Raw genomic sequence first — 22,168 nt, forward strand, 5'->3', positions numbered from 1 at the left:
TGAACTTTTTTAAATTGATCCCTACCGTCTGGCGTGGAGCCTCGGTATCGCGTTTCCTCTTTGATAAACATTTGCTCGTCGAAATCGGTAGACAAAGCACTCTTTGTTGTATTATAATGAAACTTCTAGTCACTGTCGTTTAATTCGAGCGCTGTTTTAAAAATCAACAGAGTTTCGAAAAACAAAATCATACATTCTCGATGAATAACGTATGCAGCAAACATCGATACCGAATACTCAACTTTTAACGATAAATATTAATATTCCGATGGTTAGTCCGCTCGATAATTCGGAACCGTTGTGTGTCATTCGATTTCACGCGGCAATCGGAACGAATATTAAACCACTGTAAAAAATAAAAAGAAAAATCGGAATCAAGTTACGAATCGCGAGATAGAATTTTCATGAAACCATCCTGGTTCGTTCCGCCCCATAAAAGAATCGAATCACGATCGGCCGATGAAAACGCAGTCAAAATCCTGCTAGTGTTCGGGTCTGACAAACAAATCGAAGAAGCGACGGGGGAAAGAATCGGCACGGTCGTGCGAGGGTCTCTCCTCGGGGCTAATCCGATTCGCGAGCGATTCGAAACGGGGCTTTCGAGGGGCTCGAGAAGCTTCGCGATTCCCGCCACGCGTCTTGAATTTAAACACTGGATCGACTTGCCAGTCGAGTGGCCGACGGTGTTTCAGCCGCGTTCCCAGCCAGCCGGGATTCCACGTGTTGTTCCTGTCGGGGGCATTACCAGGGAACCTCGGTTGTTGTTCCCTGGCTCGTCCTACGCTTCGAGAAAGTTACTCCGCGAAAATAAAACGGCGCCTCCTCCCTTAAGCCACCCGCGCGACGCTACAGTTTTCGTTGAAGATTTGTAAGAACCCTCGCCCGGCGTTCGCCTCGCGGAATATCGAATTAGCTTAGCCGGCGAACTTTTTGGCGAGCCTTTTCACGGAAGGATTCGATCGAAATTTGTCCGTCTGCTAAGTTTCTCTTTAGTTCAATTATAACGGTACGATGGTAAGAGACACAGAGTCGCAAGTATCCGATCTACGGCTCAAGCTTGAAGCTTTACGCGCGGTGCTTAACTCGTCACGGCCCATTGGCTCCACCGCGGAACCACTGGATTTATTCGTAGCGAAACTAGGCACTCTAAACTCTCGACACGCAGAGCTCTCCGATCTCTCCAGCAACCGCTTCGACAGTTGCTTCTAAGTGCCCGTGTAAATGACTTCGAGCTCTTGGTAAATAGACGAACAACCGGAAGTTCGAAAGGATATTCTTAATTGAACGCTCGAACCGTTCGCGACGCGGCCTTCCTCTTTGCGTAAGCGTCGAGGGTAAAGAACGGCCGAGTTAGAAAACGCTCGAGTATCGCGGGAGATGAAGGAACGTAAATGGAACCAGGGGCGCTCGAACCGGAATGGAATTATTACTGTTCCTCGTTCTCGAAATTGTTCCTGTTACGGTGCATATTTACCATGCTTTCGTATTAATAACTAGCTGCAGGTGAAAGTAGGCAAGTTTGATGCAGTTCCAGCGTAGCGTCGCTAACGAAGTTCCCTGGTTCTCGATCCTGAAACGACGCCCGCCGCCGTCCTGTCTACCTGAATTCCCTCGGAAAAGGAAAGGGAAACAATTTGTCCGATAGTTCCGCGAGCAGTGTGTTTAACTCCAACATTTTTAACGATCTCCGTCTCGGCACTCGAGTCGAGGCGGGGGCTTACGGGAAAGTTTCTCTTCCCTTTGCTTCTCAACGACGCGACGATGTCCAAGCTGATTTAAATCAACGAAAAACCCAGCGACGCGTTTTTATTCCCCAGAATTGGAATTTCGCTGATTTACAGGAAAGGAGAATTGGAATTTTCAGACAACTCTGATCTGAGAAATCAGTTCATAATTATTGGAAAGCATTAGTTATTCCATTTGTAACTTTGACCTGGCCGTAAGACAGAAGTTGGTTTCACTGTGCCGTGTATAATATAGTGATAAAATTCAATGCTATGATAAAAAAAAAAGAAAATTGCAGACGTAACGACCTGACAATTACAACCTTCGATATCTAATCAAATGACTTCGCGCATGTGCGATATCTGTTTTTTTTTTTATCGAGCAGCGTAAAACTTTTCTACCGACGTTTCTTTTGGTCGATTAAAGCAAAAGTACTCGCGACACGACGCAACCTATTCCGACCGTGTCGCAACGCGTTTTTCTAACGGTGTCGCTCGCGGATTCCGCGCGACGCGACGGTGGAAAACAAGTGGAGAGAGGCGAACGGCGGTGTTCGGTTCGCAACGACGATATCTTCTCGCCATTGTCGTTTCCTGTAAAGTCTGGAGAGGGTCGAGAAGTGATATAGACGAGGGTGGCTTGGCGTCGGTGCGACAGAGGCGGAACAACAATGGTCGAGATAAAGGGTTGCTCGAGGACCACCGAAAACGTACAAGGGGCTGAGCAAGATGGACAGGGAGGCGCGGAAAGAGGGTGCAAAAACTGAACGGGAAGAAAGAGCGGGGGATAGATGGGGTGAAAATGAGGAGTAGAACGCGAGGGTGCAAAAACAACGGAAATTATGGGGGGTGGAGGGAGAAGCTTGAAAGTATGAAGCGAAAAAGGATTCGAAAGGGACGTGGAAACTGTTGAGGGGGTGAAGAACTTCCGCAATACGCGCTATAGTAGTTTCGATGTCCACTGTTTAATTCTAGAAGGCACGATCGCACACCTGGTGTCGACCACTGTACGCGAAACGGTTAATTAAAACCAACAACTGGTACGAATTCGGTAAAAACGAGTAAATACAGAGAACGAAATTAACCGGGAGAGGGTGAGGATGCTTTGAGAGCACACAGTGCGCGTGCGAAAACAAAGGGACGGGACGTAGGTACTAAGGAAAGAGTCTCGAAACACAGAAGAACGGAGAACAGCACCCTTTGAAGAGTAGCTCGCTGGACAGGGTGCGCAAACACGATTTACTCTCGACACTCGCGAAAGGACTTATCATCCGACGGGGGTTGGCTGGTGTCCTTCCAGAAGTAGCGAACGAGCGAACTGCTCGTCAAGAGGATTTGCGAGGGAAGCACCGTCTGCGCGGAATGAAGAAGGATGACCAGGGATAGATGAACGTGGTAGAATAAGAAAATACGGTTGGTGCTAACCGGCGCTGCCCTCGCGGTGGAATAAAATTCTCGACGGTTTTTAAAACTCCGACGTACGAAATCCAGGGGCGGCGACAGGAACGAATCCCGGGCATTTCGTTCGCGGAGACCGCGCGGACCCTGCTTACTTCCGGCCAGTTTCAGGGGAATCGATCTGTCAGTCGCTGCGAACAGGATCGTCTCGAACGACGACGTCATCTTCCTTCGGACCCAACGACTGGCAATCTTCGGACGACGGAGACAATTCGTCTCGCGGAGACCACGTAGTAGATCATGCTGGTCTCTTTTCAGATTGCTCCGTATATATCTTGATTCCTTGACAACTATCCGGTTCAATTTCCATTCGAGATGGATATCAATGTTTCAAAAATGGCGATCTCTACAATTAGATCTCATCGTATATCTTATGTATAACAACGAATCAATATTCGTGACGCAAAGGGGGCGACATCATTTCTACCCACTGAAAATGTAGCCGGAATTTTGATAAAAGCTATTTTATAGATTCAACAAGAATTTTTCATTCGAGTTATATTTTCATTCGAGAATAGGTCACGCTCCATATCACGTGTTCAGAGTAATATTACTTTAATATTACGGTCCTCGTACCAGGCCTTCTCTGCAACTGTCAACTCCACATCCGTGTAATTCACACACATTCGCACACACGTTCCCGCTGATGCGCGAATTCAGGAACGACGCCGTGTGTCGTTGAAATGGAACCTAATTCGAAGAGATCAGGCATTGTGCTCGTCTAGAACGGAAGGGCTCGTATTGTCGGGATGGTCGCGAGCCCCGCGCGTACATTTATTCTTTTATTACCGGGACGCCCGAGGGTGAGCCGGGTGGAAATAAAGGCGATCGCGCGAGAATAGCTCAGGTATTTTCCGGCGACCTATATGTCACGGGCAAGACGGCCTCGTTGATGATCCTTATCGGGATAAGAATGCAATTACGATGCGAAACGGAGATCGCGGAGGAAATGAATCAGACGCGAAGGTCGTGAGCTCGATAATGTATGATCCTATTGTACGGTATTATTCTATATTTAAAGCCGATTACGCGAACTGGGGACTCCTCAGATTTTCCTCGCGACCAGGCTGATTCCTGTAAATGTAGCCTAGCGTACCAACGTGCGAGCAATTTTTTTCACTAGATTGTAGCGAAAAAACAACCGGACTTTTAATAAATAAATGGTAAAGACCGAGAAATTCAAGCGAAAAATGTATCCGGAATAAAAGCGCATAAAAGCTATAAAAAAAAATAGATAACGGTAGCTACATTTAGGTGAGAGATTAATCCCCCGGGTGGGCGGGATTTTTTACAAATATTCCGGATGAAAAAAGGTCTTCGCACCTTTTCCATCCGGCCGCGAGTTGAATAGCGTCTAACACATATTACCCCGTTCTGGAAGATTAATCGCGAGCAGGAAGGCGGATTTTTATGAATGTTTCGCATCGCCAGTGGGACGTGGCGCGAAACGCTGAAAGGATCCAGAGAACCCGGCCAGATAATCATCTTTAATTATTCCACCGTGCGCGAGCGTAATTTTTTTCGAAACCGAAAAAGGAAAAAACGAGAGAATTAAAAGAAAAAAAGGATCTGTCGGAGGAATATTCCGTTCACGTTCGTTCCAAAGTCTCTTTGGATTGGAGCTGTTGTTTTTTCCTAACCGGTAAACGGGCACGAAGAAGCCGATAAAGCCACTCGCTTATGCTTTCTGTCCCCCCCCTCGTGCTTCTCCCACGAATCTCCTTTTTGTCTTCGCTAGACACCGAAAAAAATGGAGGCTTCATGGTAGAAAGATTAAAACCGGGATCTAGATCGTAAAGCAGGAACAGAAGGCTAGGAAGCTGGAAGATTTAGAATTTCTGCCAGATTTTTCTCTACCTTCCACCCCGTGTACGTACGTGCTCTGTCAAGCTGAAATTTGTGACCGCGGTCAACGATGATATATCAGGATCGAGATATTCCTTCGAAAGAAAGTCGTCGTTTCGCGTCATGTAAAAACAGTAAGTCCCAAGGAAGTATGGATTTCGTCAAATATAAATTCCCATTCCGCGCGACAGAAGATGGACACGTGTCTTCGAGCAATCTGAATTCCTGCCACTTGCTTCGGTAAAAGCTTAACGCAGTGCGGGGATTCGCGATTTCAAACCATTCGATCGGTTCGACGGAACGTCTGCCTGAACGCGACCGATACTCTCTTCGAGTATAAAAGGCAGGTCCTGATCCCAATTTCATCTGTCGAGGGTGTCGAGTGGTACCGATTTATCCGCGTTGCTCGCCGTTATATTAATTGGCCAAGGTCCGAGAGGATCTTGGACGTTACCGCCGCTGGCAGTGCACGCGCATACACCGAGCGCGACTGGTGCGTTTATCGACGACGATGCAAATCACGTAACGGCGGCCCTGCGAGGCCACGTTATGAGGAATGGCTCGAACCGATGACCGGGGACAGCTAATCGATAGTCCGCGTATTTTCGAGCCGGTCCCCGAGCGGGCTGCTACGAGAGCAGATTTACGACGACTTCTTTTTTCCACCCCTCTGCCTCGTCTCTTCGTCCCCTCGTTTTTCCGCCGCCGATCGCAGCGGTGAAATTTTTCGCGCCTCTCCTTTTGTTCGGATCGCGCCACGGCAAATGAACGCGATATATATATATGTATATCGAGAAAATCGAGACGCCTCGTCCACCGTTCGCTGCAGATGCGGGCGAGTTCGCGCGAGAGTCTAACTTTTGGCGGACGGCGCGTCACGTAACTTCTGACGAACCGATTGTTCCGCGGGGCTGATAGAAAGAGGCGTTTCGAACGCTCCAACGGGCTCGAAGAGAGGGATCTTCGATTCACTGTGCTGGTTAATGGCTTAACCATTGTGTACCGTTGGAATACGTGTCGCATTGTGCCCATCGAGCATGGTATCGAGGTAATAACAGTTTGGTCGCGCGGCTTTAATACAGCGACATTCATCGTTGCGTACCCGCCGACGAAATTCACAATCACAGTACTTGCTGATGGTACTTTAATGCCACCTACGTAAACCAACTTCCCTCGCGCGAACGTGTTTCCACTCGAACAATGGAAAATCTCCAGGCTAATCCGGCAAAGTTTCCACAAACTTGACCCGAACCTAACTTGGATCAACTCCCCTCGGACTTCGAACCAACTGATTTCCCCTATCTTCGCAGTAATTATAAATCGAGGAGGGGAACACGGACACCTAACATCGAAGAGGATGGAGGCGAGTTAAAAAAAAAAATACGTAGTCGATGGGGTTGCAAATTAACCAGGGGTGCATTGTCGCCTCGGCAACGACGTGGTCGCCACTGTGTTAATGAGATTTGGTGGCAGACGAAAGAGAGACTTGGACGAACGTGGAATTAATGGAATCGTCGCGCGAGAGACCAGCCATCGAATCGATTCCCCTCTTCAGTACAGATATACAATATATACAATATATATATACGTATTTCTCTCTCTATTACATCTCTCTTCCTATTCTGCCACGAAACCGATGACCCGATTCCGCGTAGAACCCACGCCATGGGACCCCTGGCAAGCCGTTTTCCTTCGTCACGCTCGAACATGCCGATCGATTAGCGAACGCCTCGGGACTCAAAACGGCTCGACGACCCGTCCTCCCACCCTGTCCCTACATGATTTGCATGCTACTCGATAAGCGCTAAACAAGCGGCGATAACGTTTGATAGGCACTGGAGGCGATTCGGTCAGTTAATGACGAACTGTTCCTTGACAAGAGCCGGTTAACAAGCGACGGAGACGCTCGTTGGGAATGATGATTGGATTAGGGGTTGGTCCGATCGAAGATGCCACCGTGAAGAGGTGCTTTCGGACGAATCGCGTGGACTTGGATCAGGGTGGCTTCGAGGCAATCATTGGAATTCCGAGTCTCCCAGCTAACTTCCTAACATTCGTAAACGTGACAAAACCATCGAAGCACCGCAGATTTGCCCAGAATCGAAAGCAGATTTCCAAGTTTTCGCATGAAATTCACCACAGTCGCTCAAGGTCTGTGCCACGTCAAAGTCTCGGAACAGGGAGGTGTACAAACGCAGTTAGAGCCCATTTACGTCGTCGCGGTGGTCCCGTAAGGGTGGATAGCGGCGCAACGCACAGGGAATTTTGATAAGAGTAGCCCACGTGGAAACGAATCGCATGATAGACGCCCCTGGCTTAGGCGTATCTGTAGCGCGAGCCTTGTAGATTTCCGAAACGCGTTCCGCTTGTTCGTCGGAAACGAATGCGCGAAGGGACATCGAGAATTATTCATGAAGGAAAATTCCGCCCCCTCCTGGCGCGTCGTCCCAAGTCCTCGGGGAGCAATGCGCTCGCGACGACGATACGGCCGCTGTTTCGCATGCAACATCCCCGCGCCTTCCACGGGACATTTGCACGGAACGGCCCGGCGAACTTTACGCCGGACGATGGCTGAACGCACGGGGACAATTATGCGGGAACCTCGCTACGAGATTCGCGCGAAAGAAACGATTCGATCGATCCGATTTTTAAATCATTTTTAATCGTAGCGAGTTCAATTTTCCGTGCTTTTTCCTTCACCTTTGAAAACTGTTACCCGACTTCTCGAGAAGGAAGATAATTTCGTGTCCTTATTTCGGTACAAAAAAGTTATTACCACTCCACGTTCGATCGTTCCCATTTGGCCGTGTCCCAGTCGAGTGGCATCTTCTGAATAAATCATGTCGCCTGTCGAGGAGGGAGAGAGAGAGAGAGAGAGAAACAGAGAGAGCTATAACAGGCCGTCATTGGGACGCTGCAGGTCCCCAAACACCTCCAGAATCCCTTTGACAGGGTTATGTGGTATGCTTATCGCGCGGGCGTCGCAGGTAACGCGATCGAGGAAACAAAGTTAGCAAGAAGATCACGGGGGAAAAGCACGCGGCGCAGAGCAGATTGGACAGTTCGGATTGTGGCCAAAGGAAGAGTCCTTGCAGAGTAACCTGGCGAGTCCGGTGGGATCCGGCAGACCCTCCTTGATCTCTGCCAGAAACGTTGCCCCCTTTTCTGGCTTAAGTTCGCCAACTCCGAAGAGGAGGTCCATTCGCACTTATTGCTTCGACTCGTCCGAGCACTCTTCATTGTAGAGTTTTCGGATTTTCTTCCCGAAGCGACTTCGACGCGATTTCGACGCGACTGCGCGAACCTCCAGGCTTCGTCAACACTTTCCACTGGTGCGCTATTTTGCACGATTGTTCCACATTGGTTTCAACGTTCCGTTTTTCTCTTCCCTCTTTTTTCCCTTTTTTTTTTGGTTTCGTGAAAACGCGGAAACAAGTTCCCGTAGTTTGACCAGGTTTCGTTTCGACGAAGAGAAATCGTTTCGAACTTAAAAGCATTCCCGACCCGAGGTGGAATTCGTCAATTTCCGTTTCGGGCGATCCATTACGAATGCTACGAAAGGAGGGAATTTTATTGAAAAACAGTAACCACGTCGAATATGCGGGAATTTCCGACGAGAAAAATAAAAAAAAAAAACACGCACACATACTCGATTCTCGAAAACGCCGCCACTTCCCTTTCATCCCCCCAAAACCACATAACTTCAAAGCGGGTATCGCGATCCACGATTTTATCGCCGGAAAAGCAGAGCCCCGGTGCAAAAGCGTTCAAACGTAACCACGAAAATTGCTACTCCTCTCCTCTATCTGGACGTTGTTCTTCTTGGCGGCAAAAACAAAGGAAAGAGAGAGAGGGAGAGAAGCAAAAAAAGAACACGCGTTTCGTTCAGGGAAAAAATTCCAAATACGCGCGTTCTCGCGCAGCGTTTCACCGTTATTTGCCACCGGCATTCCGAACAGAGACGCAAGGAAAATACCGCGGGCCGAGAGCAACGCCTCGGTGTCCGTGTTTGGACACGCCGGATAATTACACCACTGAATGGCCAGGGTTGAAACCATCCTCTTGTTCCGGAATGTGATCGCAGCGAGACCTTATTATCCCTCGTTCGCCCGTTCTCCTCGCGGACTGTCCGGGCCTTTGAAGGGGGCTGGGGCTTTCGAGGGTGTGCCTCATCCGGGGCTTGAATACGCTCCCGGTTGAATGAAACTAGAGGACGGATCGGATGATCCCACCGTTTCGGTGAACGGCCGATTCCGTTGTTTCCGTCTTCGTTTCCAGCTCCCACGTCTTTCAAGCGCAAATCATTTTTCTAATATCGTTCAATATTGCAATGAAACACCCCGCGAAGACGAGATACGAAGTACAGAATTATACCAGTTACCATCTGCTAACGATTTGCCAAGCATCAAACGACGAACCACGCATTGTAACGTTAAAAAGGTTTCTTTACCGTGCTACGAATAGTACATCAAACGCCAGGTTATGATTCCTCCGCGTCGTAAACCGAGCAAATTTTTCAGTAATAAAATCAAGCGAAGAACCGGGAGCGAGTGTGGAAAAAGGGTCGAGAGTATGCGTTACGCAGGCAGTCGGGCTTAAATCTAAATACTTCCAGGTGGAACAGCGGAGGCGCGTCGCTTCGTCGGGAGGATAAAATTCCGCGAATAGCTCGCGTATCCCTTAATATCTCAGCTGGCCCGTGAAATCATCCGCGAAAAGTGCCGAGGGAAGGCTTCAGCGTTGATTTTTGTAAACGTTGCCGTAAAGTTTCCCGCAGTTTGTTGCGCGCAGGGTAGGTCCGCGATAAAACAGAAAGAAACACCGCGGAGGAAACGGGGAAAGGGGGGTGGTTCGCGCTACGATTCGCTCGCGCGGGACTTAATTTCCATCTAACCGGGTTCTTACGAGCGAGTTATTTCCCGGCGTCGCCTTAGAATTGAAATATCGCCCTTAAATTAGCGTTAGCCCGAATTACGGCGGTTGTTGCGCGCCGTGGGAGAAAATTCGCGTCCACCCGCTCCGCCTTGGGGAACTTGACTTTCTAATTAGATGTTTGTCGCCCCCGAAGAAATCCTTTTTCTCCCTGCCCAGCTCCTTTTTAACCTGGAAACTCGAACGCGGCTACCGCCGGGCGAAACAGCGCGGGACAGCGAGGTAAAAAATTCCACTAAATTTTGCTTTTCACTCCGCGAAACCACTTTTCGCCCGACGATATTCTGTTTCATTTAGGTTCCCAGTTGGTACGCAGCTCCGTCGAGAAACGGGAGGTTCGATTTGCAAACGGGTACGCGACTGGTCTTGCTTATACGCTACACTGATCAAATATACAGTGATAAAGTATAGGTGGCGTTTTTTTCACTATAATTTCATTAAAACGCCATCGTTTTTTCACTATACTCTATCACTCCTATTTATCAATTATATTGGAAACAAAGGGGACTAGCAGAGGTTCGAGCGAAATTCGATTTTACGGTAAACGACAGGTCGAAATAAAACCGGCGGTCGGCTGAAAGCTTTTCGACCCGAATTTTATACGCTTTTATAAAGCAAAGGTAGACTCAAAATATAGTCGGAAGATCAAAAGACATCCGCGGACCGTTTGAATTTTAACATCGCACCGCCGTTTTTCATTTTCCTTCTCTATTTTATAGCTTTTTCAGTTCGTTATACACGCCTGCGAACATTTTTTCAGCGGGCAGATAATTCCTCTTAAATTTAATCCAGCGACATTTAATGCGAGATGCATTAGCTGCGTCGTTCCCGTTTCAAGTATTAAACGTTTAAATAGATACTTGGTATTCGAGGCTTGTATTAATCATTTTTCTGTCGAAAACTCTGTAAATTCTACGCTGCGGAACCAGCGAAGTCTCTTACTTACTTTCGACACTGTAAAACTCGTCCATTAACTACGCTCGCAATTTTTCCACTCCAAGTCGAGCAAACCGTTCGACTAATTCTACATACCGCCAACTCTTCTCGTTGCTCGAAGCGGGGATGCCTTACTCAGCCGTCGGGCCACTTAAGCGGACGATTCCCCTAATTATTTTGACCGGGGTGGCTCTCACGGAACTGCGTTATTGTTTGACTTTCTAATTAGCCGCGCAACTTTCCAAGAAGCGCGATTAAACAAAACCCCCGCGATAGTCCCGTCGAGTAACCGTGTCGGTTAACTTTCTCATCCCCTATTTTCCTTTCGGGGATTTAGACGGTCGAATCGGTGAAAAGTTAGCCGAGGGGTATATAGTACGAGCCGCGCACCTGAATCGACGTTTGACCCGTGCCAATTTGTCATCGCGAAGTTAACTCTTCGTCGCGTTGTTCGTCGCGTGTGCGCGCGCGAGGCAACTATTTCTTTTTCTTCTTTTTTTTCAAGTACGAAAAAGGTCGTCGCTTGGGACCGAACGGGGGTTGGATTAGAAGAATGCAAAGTTCCGAGTAAATCGAGTCTCGAGTACATCCGAATAATGCACCGAGGGCCGAGGTTGGACGAAAATCGTGGAAGGCAGCTACGGCGAGTTGTGAACTTTGATCGTAAATGCTCGAGGCTCGGGGGATGAGGGTGTCTTAACGACGCCAATTGACCTTGCAAATGAAGCTTAACGCTGATACCGTCTGAATAAATTTCAAACGAAAGCGGATGGAAAGGGAACGGAGAAGTCGAGCATAGGGTGGAAAGTTTATTTGCTCGGTTGCTTGCTCTTAGCGCCGGGGATTATTTCGTTCGCGTTATCTTGCGGTGGGATCATTGTTTCTACAGTGAAAAAAATATATACCGTCTAGCTTCTTTCCAACAACCTTGCCTGTAAAATAATTTAGTCGAGGGCAAACAGTCGTGGATTCTGGTAGGAACAGAGCCTCTGTGGAGCGAGAGAGGGACGCGTAAGGACCAGGCCGAAGAGAGAGCGTTCGTAGGACTATTGAATGGCCGGAGATCGATAAGAAGGCCACTCGGAAGCGCTCATAGTCCGAGCAGGAGGTCCTACGGCAATGACGGAACGCAGGGTGGATGGGCGCAGGCGAGTTTAGCAAAAAGGGGATAATATTCGACGCGGATGCCCCCGTGGATAGCCGAGGGGTGGTGGAGAGCTTTGAACAGCCGGGCGCGGCGTTCGCCAGCAAACGAACTCCAGGAGGAATCCTCTTGAGGCCAAGGCGGATAGTTCCGACGCGAAAAGGTCGCTGACTGACTGACGTTTCCGAGCCCATGGCGGCTTAAGAACGGCTTTATGAATTTCTCGTGCTTCCCCCATCACCTTGATCCCCTCTGCACGGTTGCCTTTCGATTCTCGCGGGCCATCTCTTCCTCTCTCGATTCCTGTTCGTTGCGAATGGGCTTTGAGCTCGATCAACGGCCGCGGGAGATCGTCTTCCGCCCGGAGCACGTGTACGCTGGACGAGGAACATCTCGGGTGCAGAGACCGACGACTAGGCGGTGGTCCGCGAAATGCCCGCGGTGTAGATTATACAACGAGGAGCCGGGTAACAGCTTCTAATCTTCTCGTTGCTTCTTCGAGCCGCGACCCAGCAATTTCTACGCGCAACGCGGAACTTCCTGCGTCTCGAGGGAACGATGGAGGCACCCTTCGAATTTATCGATCGAACTCGAGCACTCTGTGATTTTGCCCTTTGTCAGGGCACGAGGGCTGCAGCGAGCCACTCGGAAGCTGTACCGATCAATTTCACTCTCGTATCGCTAGTCTTTGCGTCATTTGCATCGTATCTGCATAATAATCTGTGCCACGAGTACGTCTCGTCGCGAGACAGGTAGCTGGGATTGAACGCGAAGCGGCGCGCACCGTTCGCGGGCATAATTGGCGAAGGGTAGAAATTTCGAGGACTGGCAAGTCTGGTAATAAAAACGGCGTTTCAACCACGCGGTGTATCTCGGTCACGATGATACGAAGATGAGGCAGTTATTCTTGACAATGGTTTATATTCCGTTCGGACGTGCTCGCGAGGGAAACAAGCATCTAATCTGGCGATTAAAACGAGCAACGGGGAAAAGCGAAATTTCACCGAGTGCCTTGCGCTTTGCGCTCGTCCTTTGTTCCACGATACCGTCAGCCATTCGAGCCCCCGTCCCACCACCATTTTACGAGCGAAAAATCCTTTAAAATGGTCCACCTAGCGGCGGGACAATTATTTTCGAGCACCACCGTTGCCTCCTCCCTTCGAAATTCCGTCCTAGTTGTCTCGTTCCCTTTTTATTACCCCCCTACTCCCTCGCATCTGCATCTTCGTTTATTGTTCGTTCCCTCGTGATTTATGAAACAAATTGTCTATCCTTTTCTTGTTTTTTTTTTTTTTTTTTTTTATTCCCGTCGGAAAGAAAGGGAGAATCTGCTAGCACTTGGCCTCGATAAGATTTACGACACGGTTGTAAAACGTTGTTGTTTCATGGCTGTACAATTCAGCTCTGTTCCTTTTTTTGTAAATTAAATGGTGGATATTTTTTTTGCGAGATGCGCTCGCTTCATAAAAAGCGCGGTGCAGTAATGAAAAAAATGTTGTGGATATAAAATATAAAAGTGCAATTCCCATTCGAGTTTCCGGTTTACTTTTTGCTCGCGCCATTTCCAATATTCTCATCTTATCGTATCATTGTTTCTACTGTTTAATATTTTTCCAATTGCTCCGCTGATTCGTGCTCTCGTAACCATTCACGGTCCACTGGTAAAAAAGGGAAAAAAAAAGGCACTCTTCAACCCCGATGGAATCATCCCCGGACAAAGTGAACGCGAAGGATCATTCCGCTTAACAAATAGCAGAGCCTCATCTCCATACAACGGCGCTACCATTAGCGTTCTTCGAAGAGTGCCGTCGAACAATGGGCGCCGGGGCGAATTCGGAATTATCTGTCTCCCGCATTCCTGCAGGATCCGCGGCGTACCGCGCGGCACAGAGAAACGGGAGACTGGATCCGCGACGTTTCGAAGGCGTATTAATTACGCGATTTCCTTGCAAGGGTATCGTCTAGGAGACAGGGAGCGCGTAACCGCGAGTAAATTTCGCGAGACGCCCAGACAATTAAGCCGTCTTGCCTCGTGAGACAGTTCAGGCACCCTTCTGTCGCGAGATCCAGCCGAGGGGAGATCGCGCGAAGACGTTTCATCGCACCCGGAGGGGATGAAAAAGAGAAACAGGGCGAAGTGCCCGTGGCAGCGCGTAATGGAGCCGATACGAGACTCGCGACGTATGATTGGATCGCAGCTTTGCTTCGTATTACGTTTCAGGTCAAATAAGATTAACGGCACTGTTGAAATCTAACTTTTAAAAACTCTGATTGAGTGAAAAAAAAAGAGAAAAAATAGAAAAAGTAAAAGAAGACTTTAAAGAATTCTTTACACAATTCGCCGTCTGAATCGCTAAAAGCTAGAACAAATTTCCTCATTTTTCATCAGGGCGTCGAACGGAGCCGAGCGTTCCTTCCATCTGGCCCAGCCCTTCTCGCAGCTGCATACTCGCGTAATCGCATCAGCGCTTCGAGGGGCAAACGATATTAGGTAATAGAGGAGACGACGACGACGACGACGACGACGACGACGGGTGCCGGAAAACTAGAGAACAGGCGAGAGGCAAGGCAGATTGCTGGGACGAGCGAACGAAGGATTTTACGAACGAATGGCGCGGTATCGAGAGTAATTGAGCATGGCGATAATTATTACGACGCTTATCCACGTCGAGTGGATTCGATCAATTTCGCCTCCTCTGGTAAGAACAGATGAATTTTCTTCGGCTCTTTCTACCCTGATCCTCGTCGACTGTCCCGCCTTGTATCTCCATTAACGTCCCGGTTAATGTATATTAGTAGCTTCGCCGTTTAATGTACCTAGTGGCGTTAGTCTGCCCAGTCTGTCTTCTGTTTTATCGAAAAAATCAGACAGTAATAGCGTGTCGTGGAAAGCGCGTAAAAGCTGATAAAATTAACATCGACCAGAGGGGCCGTTTGGACACCTCGGTGGTAATGATCGGTGGACCACAACGGAGAGAGATTTCACGCGGGCACTGATTGGAGGTTTTCCACCTTTTATCTCCTCAGGTTTCTGTTAATTCGCCGGTCGAGCCGCTGGCAAACATGCAAATTCTGGCCGATTTCACGATCCGGTTACATCGCCGGGGGCTAATTACAACGTCCCCCTCCCGATTTCATTGAATAGTTTTCGATCCCCGTTCCCGGAATTAACCGAGAGACCGGCAGGTGAAAAGAGTTTCGGTAGAAACGCGGATAACCAGAGGGCAGAGCCGGGGAGTTTTTCGGCCGTTCGGGCTGATTGCTCGGCTCGTTCGGGATAATTAGGTGAAAACCACGGAGGGCATTTAGCCAGATCGTTGCCCGACGGAATTAGTTTAAAATACGGCCTCTAATTGGCAGGGGCAGGCCTTGATCTGTCCGACGTCCGCCCGCAATTTGTTTCGATCCTGATTAACCCCCCCCCCCCCCCCCCTCCCCGTCGGTGGATCTGTTTCTGGTTTCTGATTTAATCGACCGGCGGTGCTTAAAATCGAACACGCGACTCCCGTTTCAGGGTTGATAGAGTCGGACGCGTGGCGGGCTCCGCGTCCGTTGGGTGGAGGCGAAAGGTACACATTGCTGCCGTATCGGATGTATCCGATGGACATTCCGATTTTTTACTCCAAATATCCACTTCATTTTTTACTGTTTGTACATCCACTCCACCCTTTGTTTACGACGCGTATGTCCATACGCGGGGAGAGTTTATTTCAATATGTTTCCTGACGACAACAAATTAAATTACAGTCGACAATGGATCCCCGTTTCCCCTGACATTGGATAGCTTCCTCAATCTCGTCGAAATATTTCGTTTTCTCCGCTCGAACGATACTCTTTGGTTCCTTGGCGACGATCCAGCACTTAGAGCACACTCGGATCAGTGAAATATTTCCGCAGCTGATGTCGTTTATCGTTCTTCTGATCGAGTATGTACAGCGAACGCGATGAAATGAATGAAAAAGAAAAAGATAGATGAAAAAAAAAATGAAAAAAACGAATCGACACGTGAATATCCCCTAGGCTGGGAAGAGCAGCACGTCGGATGCCGCGCCGGCAGATACATATTTATTTCGAACGGAAATCCGCGAAGTCCGGCTGCTGTCGCTCGTACGTCATGTCCCGGGGCGCAGGTAAAACCGTCGCGACGAGCACGCGTACGAAAACCTCGTGCATTTATGAAACTACCATCCGCAGCCCGTGCGCACGTGGTTCACGCGACCATCAGCAACGTCGTCAATGACTCCTCGTTTCATTCAAGAACTCTGGAGTCTCGAATCGCGAGTTATCCGCTATTCCCATACCTCATCGAGGGCTGTCCGTGATTCACCTCTGCTCTCATTTTCATTTCCGCTTGTTTTGCTCGAGAATAATTTGTGCAAGTGTGTTAATTAGATACTTTTCGCTTGTTTTAACGAGCAGGTAACGCATGCAAAATTATTCTTCCTTTCTGTCCCCGGTTGTGCAGCGGCAGCGTGAATGAATAGCGAAAAATATCGCAGACCAGACGAGAAACGAGACGAGACGCGTGGATCGCGCGTTGGACTGCGTGTGGTGTAAAAAAAGGGGAAAAAATATACGCGGAACAGAGGGTCGATCGGCGTTTGCACCCCCGGCGACGTGTCGTGGAACGTTTACCCTCCGCTTGGCCGTGCAGCCACCCTCGTGTCGATGTCACGAGGAACGAGTGTCGCGGCGCAGACTGCATTAGTACCGGTGGATGCTAAAAAATAACGACGGAAGCTGAAGCAGAGGCGGGGTTCGACGGGAAGGGAAGCTAGTTCGCGAAAGGGTGGACTCGATCGATATCACCTGATACATTGTTTTCGGATAAGAAACGGGTAGGTTCGCGCGCAACGATGAAATAGTGCGTGCGCTTCTGTCTGCGACACGTTTGATATATCGGTGGACGCGTGGTTGTTTAAACGAGAGGAATGCATAAATGATAAATCCTGCAGCTCGTTTTTGTCTTATGTCCGCCCTGGCGTGCTTTATTGCGCGGCCTCGTATGGAGACGATGGGGCTCCGCGATATTATTCGTGCCAGGATGCGTTCGCCTTTCTTGTCTTTTTTCGTTTCAATGACGCGAGCCGTTCGAACGCGTGCGATAAAATGATTAATAATAATGTTTCGCGAAACCAATGCTCATGGATTTGCAGGGGGCAAACCGGTGTTACGCAGGAGACAGCTCGGGTGGCTGTCGCGGGTGATGGATGGAGTTGTCTGACTACAATCGGAATTATTCCACTCGCATCTCTGCGTGACACGGGTACCATTTGTATTCCTCGTGCTTATTTCTATTTCGCTATTATCAAGACTCTTACGAACGTGTTTAGAACGACCAGTGAACCAATTCGCTTAATCTCTAGCCAATGTTCCATACATAGAGAGAGAGAGAGAGAGAGAGAGAGAGAGAGAGAGAGAGAGAGAGAGATCGAAAGAGTTACAGTAATAATTATATTTTATTGGAGAACCAACGGTGGATCGAAAGCTATAAATAAAAATCGATACGAGGGGACGCGACCGTTTCCGAAGCGCGTTCCCATAACGCAAGATTAACAAACACGCCCCGGGTGGTCGAAGGGATTCGGCTGATCTTCGATCGGAGAGGTCGAATCGCTTGATCGAACACACGTCTGGCCGGGACCAATCAGCAATCTCCGAAAACAAAATTTCCCCGGTCGGCCTGTAAACGCGGCTGGATGTTGTTCAGCGAGCGGGCAGCGCTTGGCCGCCGTCGCCCCCGTCGGCCTCGATTATCGATTATGAAATTGCACCGGATAAAGCAAACGAGAGGCTATGCCTGCGCGCCCTCCCGTTCCCTCCACCCTCTATATCGTCTCGTACGTGTGTTAGTTACCCGCGTACAGGTGCGCCGATTGGCTTTCCGATTATCGGATGACAGACACACACTGTGGCTCGTCCGCACACAAAATACACGGGGCGAGCGTGCCCGTGTCTCTCGCGCCGTCCGACTTACACACCCCCTTTGTCACGCCATCCGCTCGCGTAACACACGAGCCGCTCTCCTGGAACAGGCCACCCGATATACACGCACGTACAGAGACACATAACTTGTATGCCCTCTGTCATACTCGGCTGCTGTCACTTTATCTACCTGTGACGCTTCATCCAGTTCTCCGCGGGGGTGGGTTGTACATCGTTTCACCCCTGCTCGCCTCTCTGTCCGTTGTTCGCCGGTTCCGTTCAACTTGCCATCCCAGAGGTTAGAGAGTCCGTCGCGCGTAACCGGCGTTACGTTTGCGTTCGCGTCGCCAGTGATCGTTTTTAAGTACGAGATAGGAAAAGGGGCAAACTCGTTGTCGTCGCCCATGGATCCGTTGATGGTTTTATCAACCCTTTTTTGTTCGTGCAACAGCGACAGGACAAAGTCGAATAAAGAGTTCTTCTCGCGGACAATGCCGAGTGAGAGCTTTGACCTCTTCTTTCTGTTTTTTCTTCTTTCTCTATCTCCTCCTCCGCCCTGTTCCTCTTTCACCCTCTTTTGATCGCGTTCCTCCCGTCTCCGTCCGTTCCGTGCGGCGAACCGTTCGCGCTCACGCTAATTCCTTACAGTCGCCGAGGCTTGGCCAGCTATCACGTTGCATTAGCCGGTCATTATTGCACGATTATCCAAGAATCGGGCGGAACCGGCTTTGCCTCGAGATCCGCGTTAACCCAGCCAGTATCGGCGACTTTCCTCGCGTTAAATCCACTCCTTGTTACTGCTCCCTTCTACGGAATTCTTTTTTTCTTCCCTCGTATCCGCCGAGAGATCGATTTCTACGGGTTTATTTCACCTTGCAACTGTCCATCGCGCTTATTCGAAACTTATCTCAGGCGACGGTCTTCGGTCTTCGAGTAACAGAGTGCGACACATTGGACGACGCGGAATTATCGCGCGATATCACGCGAACGAGTCGCCGGGTATCTTCAACGTGGATTAAATCGAATTAAGATCAAGGATGTTTAGACACGCGGCTACTCGTCGTCCCATTTAGTAGGCGATTAAGTAGACCGAGTTTAAAACGGACTGGCTAATAGTAGGATATTCCACTTCTCTCGTTCGCCTCTTCTCTCGCAATTAACCCTTTCTTGCCCGGGGACAAGAACGAACGAAGCAACTTAATATTTCCCCGTGGCACTGGCATTAAGGCCAGTTCAGTGGGGCGAGTAGAATAACTCCGGCGATGACTAATTTCTATGTATATTAACGGGAATTATTCGCGTAAAAATGATTCGTCGCGCGGTCGCAAAATCGTTCGACCGCCGCCAGGTAAAAGGAAATCACTATCATGGACGTAACGAGGTCCGTGGGATACAAATAATATCCCCTTTCACCGAAACGCGATGGAAAAAGGAACCAATTTCCTCGGTCCTCGCGCGAAACGCTAACGAGATAAAGTTTTTCCAGCCGCGGCGAAGAGTCCGCAATCGTTTACCCGGATGGAAAACAAGGGTATCTCTCCGGGCATAAAAATGAATTCCAGCCGCAAAAACCTTGAACACGATAACCGAGAGGGAATCGTCTATAGAAAAATATCGCGCGCTTTCACGAAATTGCCCGATATCCTGGCTCTGGTTTTCACGAATTTCTCCTCGGCTTGGCGAGGACAGATACACCGTTGCCGTGCGCGTAATTAATCGTCGTACTCACTTTATTCGATTGGAGACCAGCAGCTCGGCAATGTTCTTGCCCAGCATGGAATAGAGCGTTTCCACGAACACCAACACCTTCGAATCCGTTCTGAGACGAGCCTCGCTGCGATGATCCGGCGCCGAGGGCAACCTCGTCGCACCCCTCAGCATCGAACACCTGATCGCCGGCTCTGGCCTAGTGTCTCGTTGGATCAGACTGAAATGGAACAGAGAAACATCGGTCAAGTCACTTATCTCGAATGGAACGCCACTTCGGGATACGTATGGGTGCAATCGAGTTCTTTCGAACAGCGACGGCGCTGTGTACAGCCTTCGCGAAATTTATCGGCACGATTTAACGCGCGACGTTTTCAGAATTTCACGGCGTTCAACAGGATCGCCTCGTTATCGGGCTCGTTCTCGCAAAATAAGACGTTTCAATTTGCGCTCGACGAGAATTAAAACACCGCAGCGCAGATAACGTATCCGCTCGTTAGCCGCGTCAAATAAAGTAACCGGATCGCTTCGCTGGGGCGCGAATCGGGCGACATTTTTACGATTACCGATAATCCGAGTGCGTCTCGAGGGAGACTGGTTTCGAAGGAGGACGAAGAACGAATTCCTTCATCGGAATCGGCCGTGATCGATGCCCGAGGGCCTCTCGCTTGGAACTTTTTAAGGAATGCGCTTGCTTTCAGCCCCAGCCTTCAAAGCGCTTCTTTCAGCCTTAATCCTATTGCGTGCGTGGCATTAACGTTCTTTATACACCGTGCGAGAGGATCACCGCCTCTTCGACTTTTAACATGCAGACAGACTGATGCTATCTCTGGCTCTTACCGAAGGATTATTGGAAGGATACTTAGATCGTATACAAGAGTACTTCTTAACTTCCACAAGTATCGTCGTATGTCTCTGCCAATTTTTTTCAAGTGAGAATCGTCGCGATTAAAATTATTTAACGCGCGTGTATTTTCTAACGAGACAAGAGAAAAATCGCATTACAACGGATCACACGATATTCCATTGAAAAGCTCTACGTTAACTTCTTACTCGTGAACCGGTAACCCCATTACGCGGGGATTATCCGTCAAACACGATGTTCGACGTTGATCAACCGTCCGTTCGGGGTGGTACATCGTTTTTACATTAATGCGAGTCGTCGACGATGAAACGGAACGGATGAGCGTAACAAATTTCACCGTGTCCGGCCTCGAAACGCTCTACACGGAACGCTTTAAATCGCGACGAACGGCCCGTAGAATGGAAAGCTCTTCCTCCCATTCTACCTCTCTCCCTCTCTCCCTCTTTCTCTCTCAGTCACTCACGTTCCCACCCCGTTTCCAGCTTACTGTTGCAACACAACACTGGCTGTTTCCGCTTGCAATTTGCCAGGCAAAACTCGTCTTGATGTACGTGACCGGTGGACGGCGTAATATCGCGCTGTTTGCCCGGTAATACCGGAGGTCCGGTTTATCGATCGGTGGACTCGACTCTGCGACTTCGTGGCGGAGGGTCGATGGTCAATGGTTTATCGGGCGAACTCTCCAGCCCGACGACGTGTTAATTCCGCGCAGCATAATGCATCGCGCCCTTGCACCCACGAGCACTGCACCCCTTCCGCGCCAACTTCACGCCAAGGATCTCCCAAGATGGTTTCTAAGCTCGCCTCGACGACGATCGTAATTTCCTTGGCTCTCGGAAACCGCTCGGAAATGTTTCTCGCTCCTTCGCATACGTCTCCTTTATCAAGGATAATCGATAACGAGTCGAGCTACTCGGATGATTCGGTTCGCACGAAAATCAGAGCGTACCGTCGAAACGATCGATCTGGTAATTGAATTTTCCTGGATCCCGGATCTCAGACACCTCGATTACCCGCGACGCACGCGGTAAATCGTAAACGATCGTTCGCGAGGGCGGAGCATCTTTCGCGGGTTCAGTTCCGCGCCATTAGCCGGAAACAGGAGAACCGTCCGGACTTCCGGGCGGGCTGGGATGGAATCGAATCGCCACGGGACGAAATCTACATCCGTAATCGCCAGTATGAAATTCAAATCGAATCTTTTGTACGCCCCGCGGTTCTCTGGCCTCCCCAACGCACCCCCAGCAACCCCCGCTGTCCGACAACTTTCCGCCAACTTTTCCCTTGAAAGGAAACGCCGCGGAAAGTATGCGGCGTGCACTTTGCGACCGGCATTCAACGCGCCTCGGAAGTTCGAATACTTGAAATACTTGAGGCACTTCTTAGCCCAGAAATTATAGAACGTCTCCAGCGGCGCGACCGGACGGACGCGTTGTTCGACGCTCACCTTCCGCCTCGAAACGCCTTACAACGGTTTTAAGGCTGCTGTAATTATAAGCGAACGATTTCGTACACTCACGTGAGTCGCTTCGTTCTAGAATCGGCGCGTGTCTCTTTTTAATCTCCGTGATATATCACAAGCGCTACGTACAAGAGTTGCGCGTCGAATGCAGGATTATCCTAGCCAATTTC

General features: G+C 49.4%; 1 protein-coding gene across 1 annotated transcript in view; it reads right to left on the reverse strand.

The window, feature by feature from the left end:
• Sfl (N-deacetylase and N-sulfotransferase sfl) overlaps positions 1 to 22,168 on the reverse strand; it is a 61,128-nt gene that overhangs the window by 18,935 nt on the left and 20,025 nt on the right. Inside the window, exon 2 of the mRNA XM_076896416.1 lies at positions 19,694 to 19,891. Within this exon, the coding sequence (XP_076752531.1) occupies positions 19,694 to 19,891 (198 nt within the window). The remainder of the gene's footprint in view (positions 1 to 19,693; positions 19,892 to 22,168) is intronic.

This window comes from Xylocopa sonorina, chromosome 6 (genome assembly GCF_050948175.1).
Source record: "Xylocopa sonorina isolate GNS202 chromosome 6, iyXylSono1_principal, whole genome shotgun sequence".
NCBI lineage: Eukaryota > Metazoa > Arthropoda > Insecta > Hymenoptera > Apidae > Xylocopa > Xylocopa sonorina.